This window comes from Sander vitreus, chromosome 3 (assembly GCF_031162955.1).
Source record: "Sander vitreus isolate 19-12246 chromosome 3, sanVit1, whole genome shotgun sequence".
In the NCBI taxonomy this organism is placed as follows: domain Eukaryota; kingdom Metazoa; phylum Chordata; class Actinopteri; order Perciformes; family Percidae; genus Sander; species Sander vitreus.
The window spans coordinates 35,390,012-35,410,011 of record NC_135857.1 but is presented as its reverse complement, the minus strand read 5'-3'; the positions used below and the strand labels follow the sequence as shown (position 1 = coordinate 35,410,011).

Below are 20,000 nucleotides of genomic sequence, written 5' to 3'. Positions count from 1 at the left end.
CTTCATTAGTTCTGAGAGTTTCCCTCTGATATTCTGTCCAATCAACAAGCGACTGGTTCCACCACGTGACGTGTGTTTACAGCGTTTGCTGCGTTTGATAACGTGCAGCGTGACGCAAACCGAACCAAATGAAAACTGCAACAACGTTACAACTTCAGCCCCGAATGTCACCGAGCCCACCGAACTACAGAGGAGCAACTAACGGAGCAGACTGTCGCTCAGCAACGGACGTTCTGTTTACCTGTATCGTAACAACAGCAGAATGGGAAGCTAACGCATGCGCAGCTCTGGCTTCTATTCGCTTTGATAGCCGTGTAAAAGAACAGTTATTACAGTGTTTACCTGAGTGTGTGTGTGCGGGTTTACCTGGAGCTCTGTCTTCTTAAAACCGTTCTTATACTGTCTATGTTTAAAACTCACTGATAAACAACACAACTATCCCGCCGCCAGCTCGAGAGCACAGTGAAGCAACGAGACTTCCGGTTTCCTCCAAGTCAGGGATTTTCAGATTAAAAGTTTAAAATGAAAGAACGCGTCCACCTGGAGGTCAGGAGGGGAACTACAGATACACACTCAGTTAATGAATCAGGTAGTGGTGGACTGGAACTGAGTACATTTACTCAAGTACTGGACTTAACTCGAGGTACTTGTACTTTACTTGAGTATTAAATAATGTACAGCACTTAAATAATTAAAACAATTTGTAAGTATGAAGAGAAATAACTAAATATAATGTAAGTATTTAAATGTATGTTTCCACCAGACTCCTTTTAAATAAAATAGCAATTTCATGATTATTAAACACACTTCATTTATAGTCGATAGAAAAAGAAAAAATATATATCAACTGTTCCAACAACAATCACCACTCTGGTTTGGTTTAAATAAACTCTTAATTCACCCATTTCCATGCGGAAATATGCTGTCTCTATACACGCTAAAAGTACTGATTATTTACATGGAGTCTGGTGGGTTTGGTGATGGGAATTACTCTTTAACAGAAAGGTCTATCTCTGTAGGGATCCTTTCCATAATGTTGTCAGACACTTAGAATAATAATCTGAGTCTGTCAGCAGTAAAAACAGAACTTTTAGTGGACGCTAACTTTACCTTTTAATTAGGAGACGTTTGGACAGTGGCTGTCAGTGTCTGATGCGGCGAAAAGGCATCTTTCAGCGTGTTTGTGTAACGCACCGGGGAGAGCAACAGTTAGATAGGATTTATCGAGTAGTATGTAAGGGCGAATTTCCGCGTAAGGAGGGTGGTTGGGGGGACGAGTTTAAACACAGACACAACAGGAAGAATGAATCCATCAAATCAAGTCACAAATAATCAGCATGTGGTTTTGTTTTATTTCATTTATTTTGCATCATTGAGGTTATTCTACAAGTCAGATGAATAAATCAGCCGTTTACTATCTGACCTGGTCTGTTTCCTGCTGCTCCATCATTCTTTAGTGTCCGCTGGAAACAGTTTACTCTCGCTCTCTCTCTCTCTCTCTCTCTCGCTCTCTCTCTCTAACAACAGAATGAACAGATGATACACAGAGTGTTATGAATATGTTACATTTCACATTCTTTCTAAGAGGAGAACTCTGAAGAAAGTCCTTCTCTCCCATTTATTTGTGTCATGAATTGTAACACTGTTTTCCTCCCAAAATATGTATCTGTGTGTACTCGCTTTAGACAATCATTCTGTCCATCCTGACCAGAGGCGTCGGACTGGGGGGACAAAGGGGAGTGAGGATGTGAGGAGGGCCCAAAAACATGCTAGAATGAATAGCTGTGGATGCGGCGGAGGGGCCCATAGAAAATGCCTTTCTAGAGTGCCCAGAATGTTGTGCTACACCCCTGATCCGGACTCTCTTTTCTTACATTACGTCATCTAAATGAGTGCAGCGACTGTTAGAAAAGATGTCCTTGTGTGTCTCATTAAACCTTCAGAACATTGTGAACTGATCCCTGCTTCGTGTCGCTTTGTTCTCCGAGATCTCGCCACTGCTCTCAGAATCAACTCTCCGGTCAATGACATTTACTTTATAGAGTCAAATCACAACAGGAGTTCTCTCAGGATATAATAGCTCTACACCACACTATATACTTTACAAAGACCCAACAATTTCACACGAGCAAGCATTTCGTGCGGGTGTGGGAGAAGTTCGGAGAAGACATGGAGAAGGACTTTCGGTCGGCACCAAGGTGCTTCTGGAAAACCGTTCGCCACCTCAGGAAGGGGAAGCGGGGAACCATCCAAGCTGTGTACAGTAAGGATGGGACGCTGTTGACCTCAACTGAGGAGGTAATAGGGCGGTGGAAGGAGCACTTTGAGGAACTCCTAAATCCAACTAATACGCCCTCTATGGTAGAGGCAGAGCTGGAGGATGAGGGGGGATTGTCGTCAATTTCCCTGGTGGAAGTTGCTGAGGTAGTTAAACAACTCCACAGTGGCAAAGCCCCAGGGATTGATGAGATCCGTCCAGAAATGCTTAAAGCTCTGGGTGTGGAGGGGTTGTCTTGGTTGACACGCCTCTTCAACATTGCGTGGAAGTCTGGGATGGTGCCTAAGGAGTGGCAGACCGGGGTGGTGGTTCCCCTTTTTAAAAAGGGGGACAAGAGGGTGTGTGCCAATTACAGGGGTATCACACTTCTCAGCCTCCCCGGTAAAAGTCTACTCCAAGGTGCTGGAAAGGAGGGTTCGGTCGATAGTCGAACCTCAGGTTGAAGAGGAACAATGCGGATTCCGTCCTGGTCGTGGAACAACGGACCAGATCTTTACTCTCGCAAGGATCCTGGAGGGAGCCTGGCAGTATGCCCAACCAGTCTACATGTGTTTTGTGGATCTGGAGAAAGCGTATGACCGGGTGCCCCGGGAGATACTGTGGGAGGTGCTGCGGGAGTACGGGGTGAGGGGGTCCCTCCTCAGGGCCATCCAATCTCTGTACGACCAAAGCGAGAGCTGTTTCCGGGTTCTCGGCAGTAAGTCGGACTCGTTTCAGGTGAGGGTTGGCCTCCGCCAGAGGCTACGCTTTGTCACCAATCCTGTTTGTAGTATTTATGGACAGGATATCGAGGCGTGAGTCAGGGGTGGAGAGGGGTTGCAGTTCGGTGGGCTGGGGATCTCATCGCTGCTTTTGCAGATGATGTGGTCCTGATGGCATCATCGGCCTGTGACCTTCAGCACTCACTGGATCGGTTCGCAGCCGAGTGTGAAGCGGCTGGGATGAGGATCAGCACCTCTAAATCGGAGGCCATGGTTCTCAGCAGGAAACCGATGGAGTGCCTTCTCCAGGTAGGGAATGAGTCCTTACCCCAAGTGAAGGAGTTCAAGTACCTTGAGGGTCTTGTTCGCGAGTGAGGGGACAATGGAGCGGGAGATTGGTCGGAGAATCGGCGCAGAGGGTGCGGTATTACATTCAATTTATCGCACCGTTGTGGCGAAAAGAGAGCTGAGCCAGAAGGCAAAGCTCTCAATCTACCGGTCAGTTTTTGTTCCTACCCTCACCTATGGTGATGAAGGCTGGGTCATGACCGAAAGAACAAGATCCAGGGTACAAGCAGCCGAAATGGGTTTCCTCAGGAGGGTAGCTGGCGTCTCCCTTAGAGATAGGGTGAGAAGCTCAGTTATCCGTGAGGAGCTCGGAGTAGAGCCGCTGCTCCTTCGCATCGAAAGGAGCCAGTTGAGGTGGTTCGGGCATCTGGTAAGGATGCCCCCTGGGCGCCTCCCTAGGGAGGTGTTCCAGGCACGTCCAGCTGGGAGGAGGCCTCGGGGAAGACCCAGGACTAGGCGGAGGGATTATATCTCCAACCTGGCCTGGAAACGCCTTGGGATCCCCCAGTCGGAGCTGGTTAATGTGGCTCGGGAAAGGGAAGTTTGGGGTCCCCTGCTGGAACTGCTACCCCCGCGACCTGATACCAGATAAGCGGACGAAGATGGATGGAAGCATTTGGTGCGACAGTGGCAGAAACCTGGGTGAAGCCAGTACCGTTATATGATAGGAGAACACTGACCTGAACATGGCTGCTATCAGAGTCCCAGTGATGATCTTCTCCTACCTTTTTACTATTGTACCGGAGGCTGCAGTTTCAGGACCACATCTCCACCATTCTAGTTTTTAATTTAATACCACCTACCGAATTGGATGACCACAAACGTTTAAAAGGTTAATTCCACCCAAAAGCTACTTTCTGTCCAAATACAAAGTTTAAAAGGGTTTTTCAATCCAGATACTTCTTTACGTCGTGAAATTTAACTTGGTTGCTAAGTGTTGCATGATGGGCAATTTTAGTATTTAAAATACTTACCTTATAAACAGGGGACATAAAGATGTTCTATTTAAAATTAATATGAATTGAAAAGAATAATATAACACATTTCACAACCCAGCCCACCCAACAGAGAAAACAGTCAAAAAAGTTTTTAATTTGGCATTTCCACTTAACACTGTTCTTTGTATAAACTAACTGTTAACAGTCACAACGATTCCTGAGAGAGAGAGTGAGAGAGAGAGACAGAGAGAGAGACAGAGAGAGAGACAGAGAGAGACAGAGAGAGAGAGGGAGAGAGAGACAGAGAGAGACAGAGAGAGACACAGAGAGAGAGAGAGACAGAGAGAGAGAGAGAGTAAGAGAGAGAGAGAGAGAGAGAGAGAGAGAGAGGGATAGAGAGACAGAGAGACAGAGAGAGAGACAGAGAGACAGAGAGAGACAGAGAGAGAGAGAGCAAGAGAGAGAGCAAGAGAGAGAGAGAGAGAGAGAGCAAGAGAGAGAGCAAGAGAGAGAGAGAGAGAGAGGGATAGAGAGACAGAGAGAGAGAGCAGAGAGAGAGAGAGAGACAGAGAGAGACTTTTAGTTACTTTTAGTAACACTTTAGTTTGCTTTTTATTATTATTGTTTACCTAAGAAAAGAAAACAGGAGTTTGTCTCATTTAGAAACATTAAGTATTGTAATAGGATGATGTCTTTTTCTATCTCTTGTTGGAATGTTCAGGGCCTCCGGTCCTCAACTTTTGGATTAAAAAGTAAAAATGCAGAGTTCCTGAAGGAGATCAATACTACTGACATTGTTGTCCTCCAGGAAACATGGTGAATGTTATATCTGGATAAAAAATAAAAAACAAATAATCTCAGCTGACAAAGATATATTCCTCTGCCCCACATACATTCCCCCCCTACGAGTCACCCTATTTCAGTGAGGAGAGTTTCTCCATACTCGAAGGAGAGATGAACCAATAACAGAGCCAAGGTAATGTTTTAATCTGTGGTGATCTACATGCCAGAACAGCAGAGAAATTAGACACTATAGACAGCTATGGAAACCTGCACATACTGGGGAACAACAGCCTAATAAACCCCACATATCCCCCCCAGAAACAACTATGACAAGCGTACTAACACGAACGGGACACAGGTCCTACAGCTCTGTTGTACGTTAGGTCTATATATTGTTAATAGCAGAGTAAGAGGAGACTCCTTCGGTCGATACACCCACAGTTATTCCCTTGGCAGCAGTACTCTAATATCAAGGCATTCACAGTCAATCCCCTTACTCCTCTGTCTGACCATAGTAAAAATAACAATCTATCTGAGTAGAGGAAATCTCAAACACAAAGAACTAAATTGTAATAATCTACAAACCTCTACCCAGTCCTACAAAGGGACTGCGAGCAGCACTGAGCCCTGCAGAAAGGCAATTCAGCTGCAAAAGACTATCAGATGGAATTTACAGACACTGCATTATTGGATATGTGTCAGGTCTGCCCTTATACAATAGACAATAGTATATTGTATTGATCGTAGATTGTGTTTTGGACTGCAGTTTCTCTTGAAGTATGTCTACATTTTTGTTTTGTTGGGTTTAGTAAATGCGTGCATATTTTTTTTTTTTTAACTGTAAAGATTATTTGTTGGGCTTTTCTGCCTTTATTTGACAGGACAGCTAGTTGAGAGAGGGAGAGGGAGAGAGAGAGGGGGGGAAGACTAGCAGGAAATCGTCACAAGTCGGATTTGAACCCCGGACCTCTGCGTCGAGGCATAAACCTCCAAGTATATGTGCGCCTGCTCTACCCACTGAGCCAACCCGGCCACCGTTTGGTTTCTTTTGATGATACCTATCACCATGTAACCAAGCTATCATATACTACACCCTAGTGGTCAGAATCTATATTACAGACATTTAATGATCCCTATCACCATGTAACCAAGCTATCATATAATACACCCTAGTGTCAGAATCTATATTACAGACATTTAATGATCCCTATCACCATGTAACCAAGCTATCATATACTACACCCTAGTGTCAGAATCTATATTACAGACATTTAATGATCCCTATCACCATGTAACCAAGCTATCATATACTACACCCTAGTGGTCAGAATCTATATTACAGACATTTAATGATCCCTATCACCATGTAACCAAGCTATCATATACTACACCCTAGTGTCAGAATCTATATTACAGACATTTAATGATACCTATCACCATGTAACCAAGCTATCATATACTACACCCTAGTGGTCAGAATAGATATTACAGACATTTAATGATCCCTATCACCCATGTAACCAAGCGATCATATACTACACCCTAGTGTCTGAATCTATATTACAGACATTTAATGATACCTATCACCATGTAACCAAGCGATCATATACTACACCCTAGTGGTCAGAATAGATATTACAGACATTTAATGATACCTATCACCATGTAACCAAGCTATCATATACTACACCCTAGTGGTCAGAATAGATATTACAGACATTTAATGATCCCTATCACCATGTAACCAAGCTATCATATACTACACCCTAGTGGTCAGAATCTATATTACAGACATTTCTTCCTTTCTCCACATTTGATCTCTAACAACAGAATGAAGGGATGATCCACGGAGCGTCGCCTCTCTTCCTGGTTTCTTTAGAGTGGTTGTTGTGTCCTGAACACTGACCTGAACATGGCTGGTATCAGAGTCCCAGTCTGCTGCTTGTCTTCTGGGGACCTCGTTGCTCCGCTGCTCCAGGTTCTGGTTGTCCTCCTCCATTCCTCTCTGGTCCTGAAATCCAGCAGATGTCCACTGGGGCTGCTGGACTCACTCTGGATTCTGTTCAGTACAAATCAAAGCACGCAGAGATATTCAGATGCTTTCCTCACATCCACAGAGTGCTGATAATGTGCTCGGTGTTGGCGTGGAAACAGCTGCAGCTCTTATCTGAGGATTGCTCTGGTTTCCATGAAAACCTTTTCAAATGTACACTCCCTCCAGCCACCAAGGACAGACTGAAGTCAGCTGACTGTTCACTACCTGAACTGCATGTTTATCGTACTATAACTCAAGGACCCTCTGTGTGTGTGTGTGTGTCTAACTATCTCCAGAACCGTTCATCCTACTTCACACTCGGCCTCCTGGGTACAACATGAACTCGGAGTAGTTTGGAGAAAACAGCTTTGGATATTAGTAAACTGTAAATAAATCTAAACAACTGGCTAACAAAGTTGTAAAAACGCTGCCATAGTTCTGGCTCCTCCGTGTCTACCCTTCACAATAAAAGCCCAGCTTAAATTCACTCGGAGCATTTCACTGACAGGAAACTCAATAAAAAGTTATTTTAGCCGACACTAGATATCAAACAGAACGCAATTAAAAGCTCCAGTACCCTAGAACAACTACATTTAATTTACTCTTCTGGCAGTGTAAGATATAGACTACTTAAAGACATACTATGTAACTTTTCCCTCTTCGGTCCCCCTACAGGTTGTCTCATTGGAACTACAGCCGAGCTGTAGTTCCAATGAGACAACCTGTAGTGGGACCGAAGAGGGAAAAGTTAGACAGTATGCCTTTAATTATTTGATGATTTGATGTATGGTATTTTTTACGTTTGAACTTTGCATCAATAAGACTCTTAAAAACAAAAGACAGCTGTCTTCCTGTCTCACTCAGACTCGGTTGTTTAAGTGTGATAACTTATTAACATTAATAACATTACCACCGTCAAAATACCTCCTCTATAAATCCATACTTTACCGTTACTTTATAACCTAGTAGACCGGCGTCATTGAACGCTGACTGTGGCGATATCAACATGCAATATTGCTGATGAAAAAGAAGACACTAAAATGTAGTTAAGAAAGCCACAGGCAGCAGTACCACAGGCCAACCAATGGGAACAGTTTCAGACAGCTTGAGCCAAAATGTCTGACACACTTTCAACAACAGTAAGGCCGCCTGCACACTGGCTGCGTGGCGTGAGCGTGTCAGCTGCGTGGGGTGTCCATTTTATTTTGGCTCCCATGTTAACAGGTTAGGAGAACTACAGTAAGGTCTCCTTCACAACTGAGCAGTTTGGTCCGTTATTAATGAACCCTGGAGCGTTTGGTCAGATAGTCCGGTTGGTTTGGGGCGGTGTGAAAGCTCATCTGAACTCTGGTCCACTTGATAACGGGGGTCTCGCTTCTCTTCCAAGTGAACTAGAGTTTGGTTCACTTCAGGTGAGAACTAGGCTGGGTAAACCCAGCCCGATCTGCCGGCGATTTGATTTCACCCCGTTCAATCTGAGAAGATTGAGCTTGGTCTGGTGATAGCCAGACTAGTTGAGAACGCGATCCGACCCAAACACAGGAAGTGGACCAAAAACAGAACGTGTGCAGGTTAGTTCCTCCAGGAAATGGGAATGCCTGAAACTCGTTTCTCAGCAGGCGTTTTTCTCAATTCATAGCTTTAAAAAACATTTGTCTATTCTAGCGAGTCAGCTTCCAGTAATATTACAGTTACCTCCAAACAGTGGCCTAGGTTTTAACACACACTCTGCTCCAACTCCTCTTTAACACAACTAAAGACATGTAATGATACAGCCAACACTGTCAGCTGCTCACATTGTTCACCTTCCTCTAAAATATTACAAACACTAAAGCAGAACCAGAGAAGCCAACACGGTAGAAATGTAGTGGAGCTTCATTAGTTCTGAGAGTTTCCCTCTGATATTCTGTCCAATCAACAAGCGACTGGTTCCACCACGTGACGTGTGTTTACAGTGTTTGCTGCGTTTGATAACGTGCAGCGTGACGCAAACCGAACCAAATGACAAAAGCAACAAGGTTACAACTAACGGAGCAGACTGTCGCTCAGCAATGAGCGCAGATCGATAGAGTTCAGTGGCGCAGATATTTCATACAATGTTAGTATTATTCATCTTTTTAAAGACATTCATATTAATTAGAACAGTTTCCACTTTTGCACATTTTTTGCACAACTTCACATTAGAGCCTGCAATTCAGTGTAGTGACAGCTTCTCAGAAAGCCTTTAAATATTCCACTTTAGTATCATACATGTTTGGTGTTATTTAACATGTTAAAGAAATGTAAACTAATTAATACTATTCCAACTTTTCCAACTATTTCTTACTGCTTCACCTTCTGTCACATTAAAGCCAGCAATCTAGTTCAACGTTAGCAGTTTAGCTTTTCAGCATTCATAAACATTTTCTGCAGGAAATACATTTTCTAGTTACTTTTCAGATTAGTTTTTACTCTTCCTTCATGTTTGTGATAAACTGAAGTATGATGTCATAAGAGAGAATAAAGAATAAACCTGTAAAATAAGAAGAAACTAAATGTCAAAGTTCAACTCAGTTTATTTAAGAAGAGGACCGATCAAATTAATAAAACAAATGATTATACATGGGTTAGAAATCCCACAATTGGCCAAAAGCTCGTAAACCTCCCCCCCGAAATACAACCAGCTGTTCTCATGTGTCTAATCCACTGAAGAAGCCTGTGGGATACCATAGAGAATCGCTATAGATAATATATATATATATATATATATATATATATATATAAGGGGCTGTCAAAATAACGCGTTAATTTTCGATGAATTAATCTGAGAAAAAATAAATAACGCAGATTAATCTATTCCATATTGAGGTTTGACCCGGAGCCGTTCTAGCCCCATTGGACCGTAAAATGAAGGAGGAGACGAGAATGTTCTGCCTGGATCATTATTGGAACATTTACTTATAAACATCTTCTTCCTGCCAACCCTGGCTACCGAAATCTGGTGCCACTGATATGTCTGCTCTTCTCTCTGATGCTCTGAAACACAAACACCGCTGCACATGACGCTAGTTAACACTATACTCAACAGCAGCTAACGTTAGCCTACCGCTAGCTAGTTAACACTATACTCAACAGCAGCTAACGTTAGCCTACCGCTAGCTAGTTAACACTATACTCAACAGCAGCTAACGTTAGCCTACCGCTAGCTAGTTAACACTATACTCAACAGCAGCTAACGTTAGCCTACCGCTAGCTAGTTAACACTATACTCAACAGCAGCTAACGTTAGCCTACCGCTAGCTAGTTAACACTATACTCCACAGCAGCTAACGTTAGCCTACCGCTAGCTAGTTAACACTATACTCGACAGCAGCTAACGTTAGCCTACCGCTAGCTAGTTAACACTATACTCAACAGCAGCTAACGTTAGCCTACCGCTAGCTAGTAGCTGGATTAAACACGGTTAAAATGCTGACAGCTAACGCTAAACGGTGTAAAGTGTGACTGTGTTTTACGGTAGAGGATTCAACACCGGGATGTAACAATCTGCAGCTGCCGTCGGAGAAACAACACAGACGGTGCGTTCAATGAAACTGGTAAACTACAGCCTCGTGGTGCATTTGAAGTTATTGTAATGTCCTTTTCCCATCTGGTTGTTGTTTTTGTCGTTCAACAGCAATTTACTAGTGAAATAAGTTATTGTTATTGTTCTACATTATTATTAATCATTTAATGTTGACCATATGGCCTTAGCAATAAACAAGCCGTTCTTTAATGTCACCAACTGTTGTTTAGTACCCTTCTTTTTTTTTACTTTATTAAAAAGTATCGGTTCAGGCACCGTTAATTATGTATGCGATTAATTTAGATTAATTAATAACAGAGTATGTAATTAATTCGATTACATTTTTTAATCGATTGACAGCCCTGTTTATTGGAGCGATACGTTGACACGGCGGCCATTTCCTAACGAACATTGTATTAAAATCATAATTTCTCCCTGAATTTCCAACTGATTTTCAAGCGGTTTACTACAAATGCCAGACATGTATTTATAATACAGGATACTTGATTAAAAATGCAGGTTTTCTTAACACATTTTTCCAAAGTATTTTCAAGCTAGTGACAGTCTGCTGATTTAAGCCTTGAAACAACAGGTGAGTTATATAAACAGTTGTTATGAAGTGTGAGATTAGCTTCATAGACCAACACCATTTTTTTGTACCAGGCTGTAAACATGTTTATTTCTGATGTAAAGTCTGGATTTTTTCACATGGGGGTCTAAGGGGAATGACGTGAGGAACTGTTCAGTGACACACATAACAAATATCGTTTTCAGCATCTTACTGAGATATTAATAATCACTTAAATAAGACATACATGACCTGACACAAGCTAGCATTAGCTCAATTCAGTATCAGGACAGCCACTTAACTTACTGTTAGCTTAAAAGAAGGATTAATGTTACCTTTTGTGATATTAAGTTCAACACTTTAGTAATAGTATAATATTGTAAAACACATTTTTCATCCGTGAAATGTTACTCCATGTTGCTTAGTTTACCATTTCTTTCACATGAACATCCAAAAGCAGTACAACAATCTTTAAGATCAGTTGTCTGTCCCAAGATGGCGGCCGCACAGACGCAGTTTAAACACATTAACTGTTCAAGTCATTTTTTAAGCAGCAGCAGCAGCCATGTTCTGATTAAAACTAGTCAGTTGTGAAGGTTTGCTTCTTTTCTTTGTCTTAAGTGACAATAAACTGAATATTTCAGCAACTTGTCATCACCTTAGTAAACAGCGATGGGGATTTTTGTATATTGTATTTACTAGGTGATTAATTAAGAACAACAAATACTTCTTCGTTGCAGCATTAGTTAAAAAGCACTGTTGAAACCTGAACTCTGAATATGTTATTACAGGAAAATAAACTAATTTTGAGTGGAATAAATCCCTTCAAAGGGAGGGAGTGTAATGTGTAGTCGTAGCCAGAATAACACACATGCTGTTCAGAAGATGAAGTTACTGTTGGTCAGCCTTCAACGTGGAGAGAAGATCAGAAAATAACAACACAGCTATCAGGGCATGAGGAGGAGGCAGGAGGAAGCAGCTTGGCTCTGAAACATGTTCACAACGAGGTAGTGTGAACGCGCTGGTGAGATTTAAGGTTACTACTCTGAGAAAATGTTTTCCCACATTTTTCACACCAGTACGGCTTCTCTCCAGTGTGAACACGTCGGTGGTTTTCTAGGTGACTACTCTGAGAAAAGGTTTTCCCACATTGTTCACACCAGTACGGATTCTCTCCAGTGTGAACACGTCGGTGGATGTTTAGTTGATCACTCCTAGAAAAAGTTTTACCACATAAATCACAGCTGTAAGGCTTATCTCCAGTATGAATGCGTTGGTGTCTTTTAAGGTAGCCACTCAGAGAAAACGTTTCCCCACATTGTTCACAGCAGTACGGCTTCTCTCCGGTGTGAACACTCTGGTGAGATTTAAGGTTACTGCTCTGAGAAAAGGTTTTCCCACATTGATCACAGCTGTACGGCTTCTCTCCAGTGTGAACGCGCTGGTGAGATTTAAGGCTACTGCTCTGAGAAAAAGTTTTACCACAGAGACCACAGCTGTGAGGTTCATCTCCACTGTGAATGCGTTGATGTGTTTTAAGGTGGCCACTCACAGAAAACATTTTCCCGCATTGTTCACACCTGTACGGTTTATCTCCAGTGTGAACTCTCTGATGAATCTTTAAATATTCAGATGTTGTGAAGGATTTGTCACAGTGTTGACAGTGGTGACGTTTGGGTCCCTCTCCTCCTCTCTGTTTCTACAGTAACAGACAAACAGAGAGAGACAGAGAGAGAGAGAGAGTTAGTGAACAACCTTCTTTAAACCCTGGACTTGATCTCACTCAAGTCCAAAGAGAAAACAAAGTAAGATCTAATTAAAAATGTTATTATTTTACTACGCTACTAGGAAAAATCATGCCATAATTTAAAAAAGAAAAAGGAAACTGAAAAAGCAAAGTTGAAATGTAAAATGATTTATCTTTTGGCTTTTCAATTTCGTTTTAACATTTGGCTTTTCAATTTCGTTTTAACATTTGGCTTTTCAATTTCGTTTTAACATTTGGCTTTTCAATTTCGTTTTAACATTTGGCTTTTCCCATTTCGTTTTAACATTTGGCTTTTCAATTTCGTTTTAACATTTGGCTTTTCCCATTTCGTTTTAACATTTGGATTTTCAATTTCGTTTTAACATTTGGCTTTTCCACTGACAGACGTCAAAAGTGGAGCAGTGTTAATTTCGTTGACGAAGACTATGGCGAAAAATATTCATCAACGAACCTTTTTGACGGACGAAAACTAAAAAAACTAAATAAAAAGTCAGATACGATGACGAAGACTGTGACGAAATATAACAGACACTTTAGTCAACGAATAAAAATGAGACGAAAATGTTAGGGAGGGACGGATGGAGAAGCGATCCAATCAGAACCGCTCTTTTTGTGGGACAAGTTGGGAAGACATCCAATCAGAGTGAATCTTTGAGGGTAGGTTGATCTATGCAGAAGCAGCGGAGCCATTTTAAAAAGCTGCGGCAAATGCAGGCGCAACAGCTAAACAAACGCAGCAGCTGTTACACAGGAGGAAAACAAAGACGAGTTTGCAGAACTTCGCACCGTTTCGAGGACGTTTTCACAACAGGTTGTTTACATTATATTTTGTTGAGTTTAGTTGCACAGCTTTGGCTGATTTCAGTTGACTTCGCTCGTTAGCAACACCCTAACGTTTCGCAGCGCACCCGGTCCGAGGGCAATGACATGTCTCATGAACAACAGAAATGTCAGAGCTAGGTCTAGGATCGAAAACGAAGAATTGACATCTGGTCACACTTCACATATGACAACAAGGACAACAGGACCGCCTGTGAACCGTGTGGAGCAAAAATCGCTGGAAACAACACCACCAACTTGAAGCGACATTTACAGACGACTCATCCAGAAATACATGGGAAGGTAAGCATACACGCTAAGGTTATTTTATCAGATAAACCACCGTGTTTCCGCTAAACTTGGAATAAAATAGAAGCTAAAGGAAACCACCTCTGAACTGTACTGATTAGACGATGAGTATAAATAGTCAATGTCCTCAAATTGAATCAAATGTGTACTATTATAGTAGATGTTGTGGTGTTGTATATGACTGGACAAGTCAGACAGTCAGAGTGTGTGTGTGTGTGTGTGTGTGTGTGTGTGTGTGTGTGTGTGTGTGTGTGTGTGTGTGTGTGTGACAGAGAGGGAGAGATCTGAGGAGACTGGGCAAAAAATCACAACTTGATTCCCCCTTTATTCACCCTCACAGATACAGAAGACGTCTGATGACAAAGATGACCATGGGCCAAGTGGAAATAAAGCCAGTGCTGCTGGTGCAACCCAGCAGCAGGCCATCTCTACAGCTTCCCTAAGTTCTTCAAAGTACAAAACTGAATCGAAGGAACAACAGACCAAGGAGCAGGCCATAACTAGATGGATTGGACGCAAAGGTTTACCACTTACAACAATTGAAGACGAGGACTTTGTACTAATGATGGAGATAGTAGATAGGAGACCAGGGCTCCAGACTGCGACCAAATGGTCGCATTTTGCGGAAGAAATTTGAGAGTGTGCGACTGAATTTTACATCCAGTCGCACATGTGCGACCAGTAAATTTGCCCCCTTTTTTTTTACACGTTAAACGTCGAAATTTCGGTACCTGAGAGCGCGTAAGCTCAAGCTTATCTGTCGGAGCTCTGACACAAACACACACACTCGCACGCACAGCTGCGGACGGTGCGAACTACGTCGGCCATTTTCTTTTACTGCTTATCCAAGATGACAAACCTCCAAACAGAACTTTTTTTGTTCTCGCCTCTACCTCCGCGATCAGCCTCAAACTCACAGTCGGTGAAGTTTTTTTCCCCCCTGTCTGCAGCGGGATAACCCATTGTGATTGGACGAAGAATGACGTCGGGGGGGGGGGGGATTTACAGTAATTTCCATATTCATTTATGGGAGGAGGCAAGGCGGGGTCGGTGGCTCTTTCATGTGTGCTCAATTTCACGTTGGTTGTGATGTATAAAAGGAAAGGTGCAGGACCTGGCGTACGCCCGGTTTTACACGTGAATATTTCTGTGCGTAGGTAGTTTTGGCCGTACGCCATCTTCTGGTATGAAAGCTGCGCAATCTTTTATACATGAGGCCAAGTATACAAGAAAACTACCTCAGAGTTAGGTGGTTATCTATTTCAATAATATTGTACTTCATTTTGAAAGAATGTCATATGCATTGCATATCATTCAGGGAGAATGCATATCTTTTTCAGGGAGAGCAGGCCTTACGCTTATTTTATGTGAGATTATCTTTCGTGAAAAAGCCACGGTCAGTGTTTTTGACATTAAGAATACAATAAAATACATGTTTTGTATTACAACCGTTAAATCTGTGTCTGTATTGCATATTCAAACCTTAATACCATTCCATAATAGACTGATGGATACTTCCAATGAGAAACATTTAGTCAACTAAGTCCACTATAGATTTAGTCGACTAAAATCTGCTAATATTTGGTGTACTAAAACTAGACTAAGACTAAAAGACTTAAGACTGGGCTGAGACTAAAACTCTTATATTTAGTTAAGACTAAAAGATTTCAGATGACTAAAATATGACAAACTAAATGGTGTGTTATTCAGAAGACTAAGACTAAATCAGAATTTGCTGTCAAAATGAACACTGAAGTGGAGGCGTGGCCCAAAGGCTGGTGGGAGGGTCTGAAACAAAAGGGGTGCAGAGGCACCTTATGGACAGCAGGGGGCGCTGACTGCTGGGGAACACAGTTGAGGAGCATCTGGCTGCAGCTTCACTACCACGCTGGCTTGGCCTCTTGTTTCACTTTAGATGATAGAAACTAATGATGTAGACTAAACACAAACGACATGTCATGCAACAACAGTAACGTTTTCATGTAGTTACTGTAATTGGGCCCGTGTACTTTTTTTATTCATTTGATTTCCAATTTTGAAACGATTCGCCATTTTAAACCTTGTTAATATTGATGACAATGTGTTCAAACGGAAAACGAGCCATATTTCAGGAAATAAACATGTCCATGATTCTATTGAGAGACTTCCAGCTGACAGCGGGGTCTGTGAGCAATACTGGCCGGCCGGCGAGCGAGTGATCCCGGCCGCCACCAGCTGGCTGTCACGTCAGACTGGAGCTTCTCGAGTCGACAACATCGAAGAGAAAATGTGCAATTGGCCATACGTCTTTGTAAAACTGCCCAAATTCAAACTCTACACAGTTCATTTCTCGCATTAAAAAGTCTCAGAAGTGAATTTGGGGTGAAATAGCTTTCCAGATGTTGGTTGCTGCTCCTACAGCAAACTCCCAATCTAGATTATAAAATCCATTGTTGTTTTTTTAATACAATTTTCGTCTGCTATTTCACCACTAAATTCACTTTTATAAAAAAAATTACTGTGTAGAGTTTGAATTTGGGCAGTTTTACAAAGACGTATGGCCAATTGCACATTTTCTCTTCGACGTTGTCGACTCGAGAAGCTCCAGTCTGACGTGACAGCCAGCTGGTGGCGGCCGGGATCACTCGCTCGCCGGTTAGCTAGCTCCGTGACAAAGACATGAAGCGGAGGAGCCTGCTGCGGAGAGAGGTAACAACCAGACTCTGATAAATGATGTTCAGGGAGCTTTCACAGCAGCGTGGCCCTGTTGTTTCTACAGTTTTATTAGTGCAGTTGATCCCATTGCAAGACCAGCAGCAGCATGCTACTACTAACGATAAAATGGGGTCCATTTTAAAAAAACATAACATTTTGTTCCATTGTTTTGCAGACAATGTACAAATCTATTTGCCTGTAAAAAAAACAACGATAAGGACTAGGGTTGGGCATCGTTTGGATTTGAACAATTCTGATTCTTCCTTTCGATTTCAGTTCCTATCGAGTCTCGATTCCTGTTCTTGAGGGGTGGAGTTGAAACGTGTCATATGCCTATTTTCACAAATAAAAGGAACGTTTTTTATTTTTGATTCAATGGTGGTTGGCAGTTTATAAGGCTTTTTCAATGTAAAATAAAGCCCCACTAGCGCGCCGCTTACTGTGCTCCATGGCTGCAACACAACAAGCGCCTGGCCACTTCGGAAACCAAAACACACGCATGTTAAATGTGGAACCCGTGATCGGATTTTTAAACCAAATCCTCGAAACGATTCCAATAAAGAAACAAGTAGGGATCGGTTCTCGACGCCCAATCCCAATAAGGACCAGTGTTTGGAATAACGCCGTTTTAAAAGAACGGCGTTAGGTATCGACGTTATTTTTTCAGTAACGGGGTAATCTAACTAATTACTTTTCCCGTCGTTACAACGGCGTTAACGTTACTGGACGTTAAATGCGGTGCGTCACTATGCATTGATGGAATAGACTGTGTAATCCGAACGGACCCCTGGCTCACAGCTAGTGAGGAGGTGGGTTAATAACGAGGTAAGCGATTATGATTGGCTAAGGCAGAGTCATGTTTCATGGTAGCCAATCGGAGCCAGTGTTTTTACACACATGCCAGCACACGCACCACACACACACACACACACACACACACACACACACAACAGCTAAACAGAGATTCGATGAAGCAGCAGAGATGGCGAGTCAGGAGCAATCCGATGAAAAGTTGGCATTTTCAAGGTGGAGATATAAGCAGTACTTCAAATTCATTGTGGTCCAAGGCAAGAACGTGCATGTAATGTGTACATTATGTCCAGGAGCGAAGACTTTGTCGACATCCGTCGTAAGTACTGTACTTAATCTGCTCTTTTTATCTTAACTTACTCTCTTATTTTTAATACGTTCTGTTTGTGTGTGTGTGTATATATATATATATATATATATATATATATATATATATATATATATATATATATATATATATATATATAGCTCTACACATCTACAAAGCTAGTGGCCAAAAACACCGATACCTCCACCACAGATGATAGCTCGCCATCCACTAGCAAAGAAGGACTCGGAGCAAAGTCCTCCAAGCAGCAAACGCTGGATCTTTCTGCCTCACAACAAAAAAACTGCTAAAAAAAAAATCCAAATTCTTTGACATATAGCAACTCTTTTATTTAACAGTAACGCAAATAGTTACTTTCCCTGGTAACGAGTTACTTTTATTATAGAGTAACTCGTTTAGATTGGCAAGACAGTCTGAAAACATATAGGAAGGCCCTCAGAAATGCCAGATCAGACTATTACTCATCACTAATAGGAGAAAATAAGAACAACCCAAGGTTTCTATTCAGCACTGTAGCCAGGCTGACAGGTAGTCACAGCTCTATTGAGCCATCTATTCCTATAGCTCTGAGTAGTGACGACTTCATGAGCTTCTTTAATGATAACATTATAACAATTAGAGAAACTATTCATCACCTCTTGCCCTCAACGTCTAGCGGTTCACCTTTAAACGCCGGATCGCTAGAAGGGGCTGGAGGCAGCTGGTCCGTGTTTGCCGTAAAAAAAATCTCCATTGTTTGGAAAAAAATAAAAAAATAATGTAATTTGGATTTTATCTACCTGGCCGGTGCGCCCAAGTAGAACCAATGTATGGGAAACTGCTTCTAACCTCAGTAGTGTGGACGTGAGGCGATAAAAAATGTTAAATAGTGTTAGGTAGCCCCCCCCAGGCTTACAGAAATGGATTGTTGACAAGTAACTAGGGATGTAACGGTATGAAAATGTAACCTCACGGTTATAGTGACCAAAATGACCACGGTTTTTGGTATTATCGCAGTATTTTTAAAAGTGTGTTCAATATGTTCAGAAAGCACTGATAGGCCTACACAAGGTGAAATAGTTTCAAAACGTGTAACAGTGGTTATTATATTACAAAAATACAGGCAATAGGCTTGTAAAAACTGGCCAGAGATGTCTGACTTTGAGATCCAGGAAGATTTATTTACAACTCCAACATGAAGTTAACTATGAAGCTGTATTTGACGTTACATGTGAAGCTGGATGTGGTTCTGAAATATAAGCAAATAATAATACACATTCATAAGCATATAGTAGCTATAGCTAAGCATGTGGCTCCAAAGGCTAGTCTGTTCACTGGTGATTGCACCTTGCTAGCAAATTGCCCTGACACAACCTGAATATCAACACGTGGCTGCACAAGTAGTATTAAACAATCTGCTATCAGCTATGCAATAAGAAACACAGCAACAGCAATATTATCAAAGCTATAATATATCTCCCTCTCTCTCTCTCTCTCTCTCTCTCTCCAATCGCGAGATCAGTGAAGATTCACACCTCTATTTATATATGAATCCTAAAAGACATTTGTGAAACCCTCTGTGTGCATTCATTAATATTGAGATTAGATTTCTGGGACTCTTCAGTCTGGAGTAACCTCTTTCCTCGGCTCACCTTCTCCTTCTTCCTCTTCCTCCCTCGCTCCTCTGAGTCTCCCGAGGCCTCACTGACAACTTTCCTCTTGCCCTCCTCCTTCTTCTCCTCCTTCTCCTTGTGTTTCTGCATGTACTCGGTGATAAGGTCGAGGTCCAGGTTGTCTTGTGGCTCCCATGTGTTATCCTCACTGGAAAGGTGAGTGAAGAAAATCTCCTCAGGCTTTGTTTTTAGGCAATACATTCTCACTCTCATTGCTAATTGGTATTATTCCTTTTTCTATTGTCATTTTGTAAGATTATATGATGGTCTGCAACTTCGTGTCAAAATACCAAACCTTCAACTTTGAGGGTATGATACAATGCTGGAATTTATGCTGTAGATTATCTGCAATTTCTAAATGATGAAAAGATACTATATATATATATATATATATATATATATATATATATATATATATATATATA

The 20,000-nt window shown here is 41.9% G+C and overlaps 1 protein-coding gene across 1 annotated transcript in view; it reads right to left on the bottom strand.

Annotated features, from left to right (window-relative positions):
* Positions 1 to 20,000, bottom strand: part of LOC144515928 (uncharacterized) — a 37,405-nt gene that overhangs the window by 11,442 nt on the left and 5,963 nt on the right. Inside the window, exons 4-6 of the mRNA XM_078247126.1 lie at positions 19,555 to 19,723; positions 12,197 to 12,894; positions 6,955 to 7,107 (exon numbers count right to left, since the gene is read on the bottom strand). Of these exons, the coding sequence (XP_078103252.1) occupies positions 6,955 to 7,107; positions 12,197 to 12,894; positions 19,555 to 19,723 (1,020 nt within the window). The remainder of the gene's footprint in view (positions 1 to 6,954; positions 7,108 to 12,196; positions 12,895 to 19,554; positions 19,724 to 20,000) is intronic.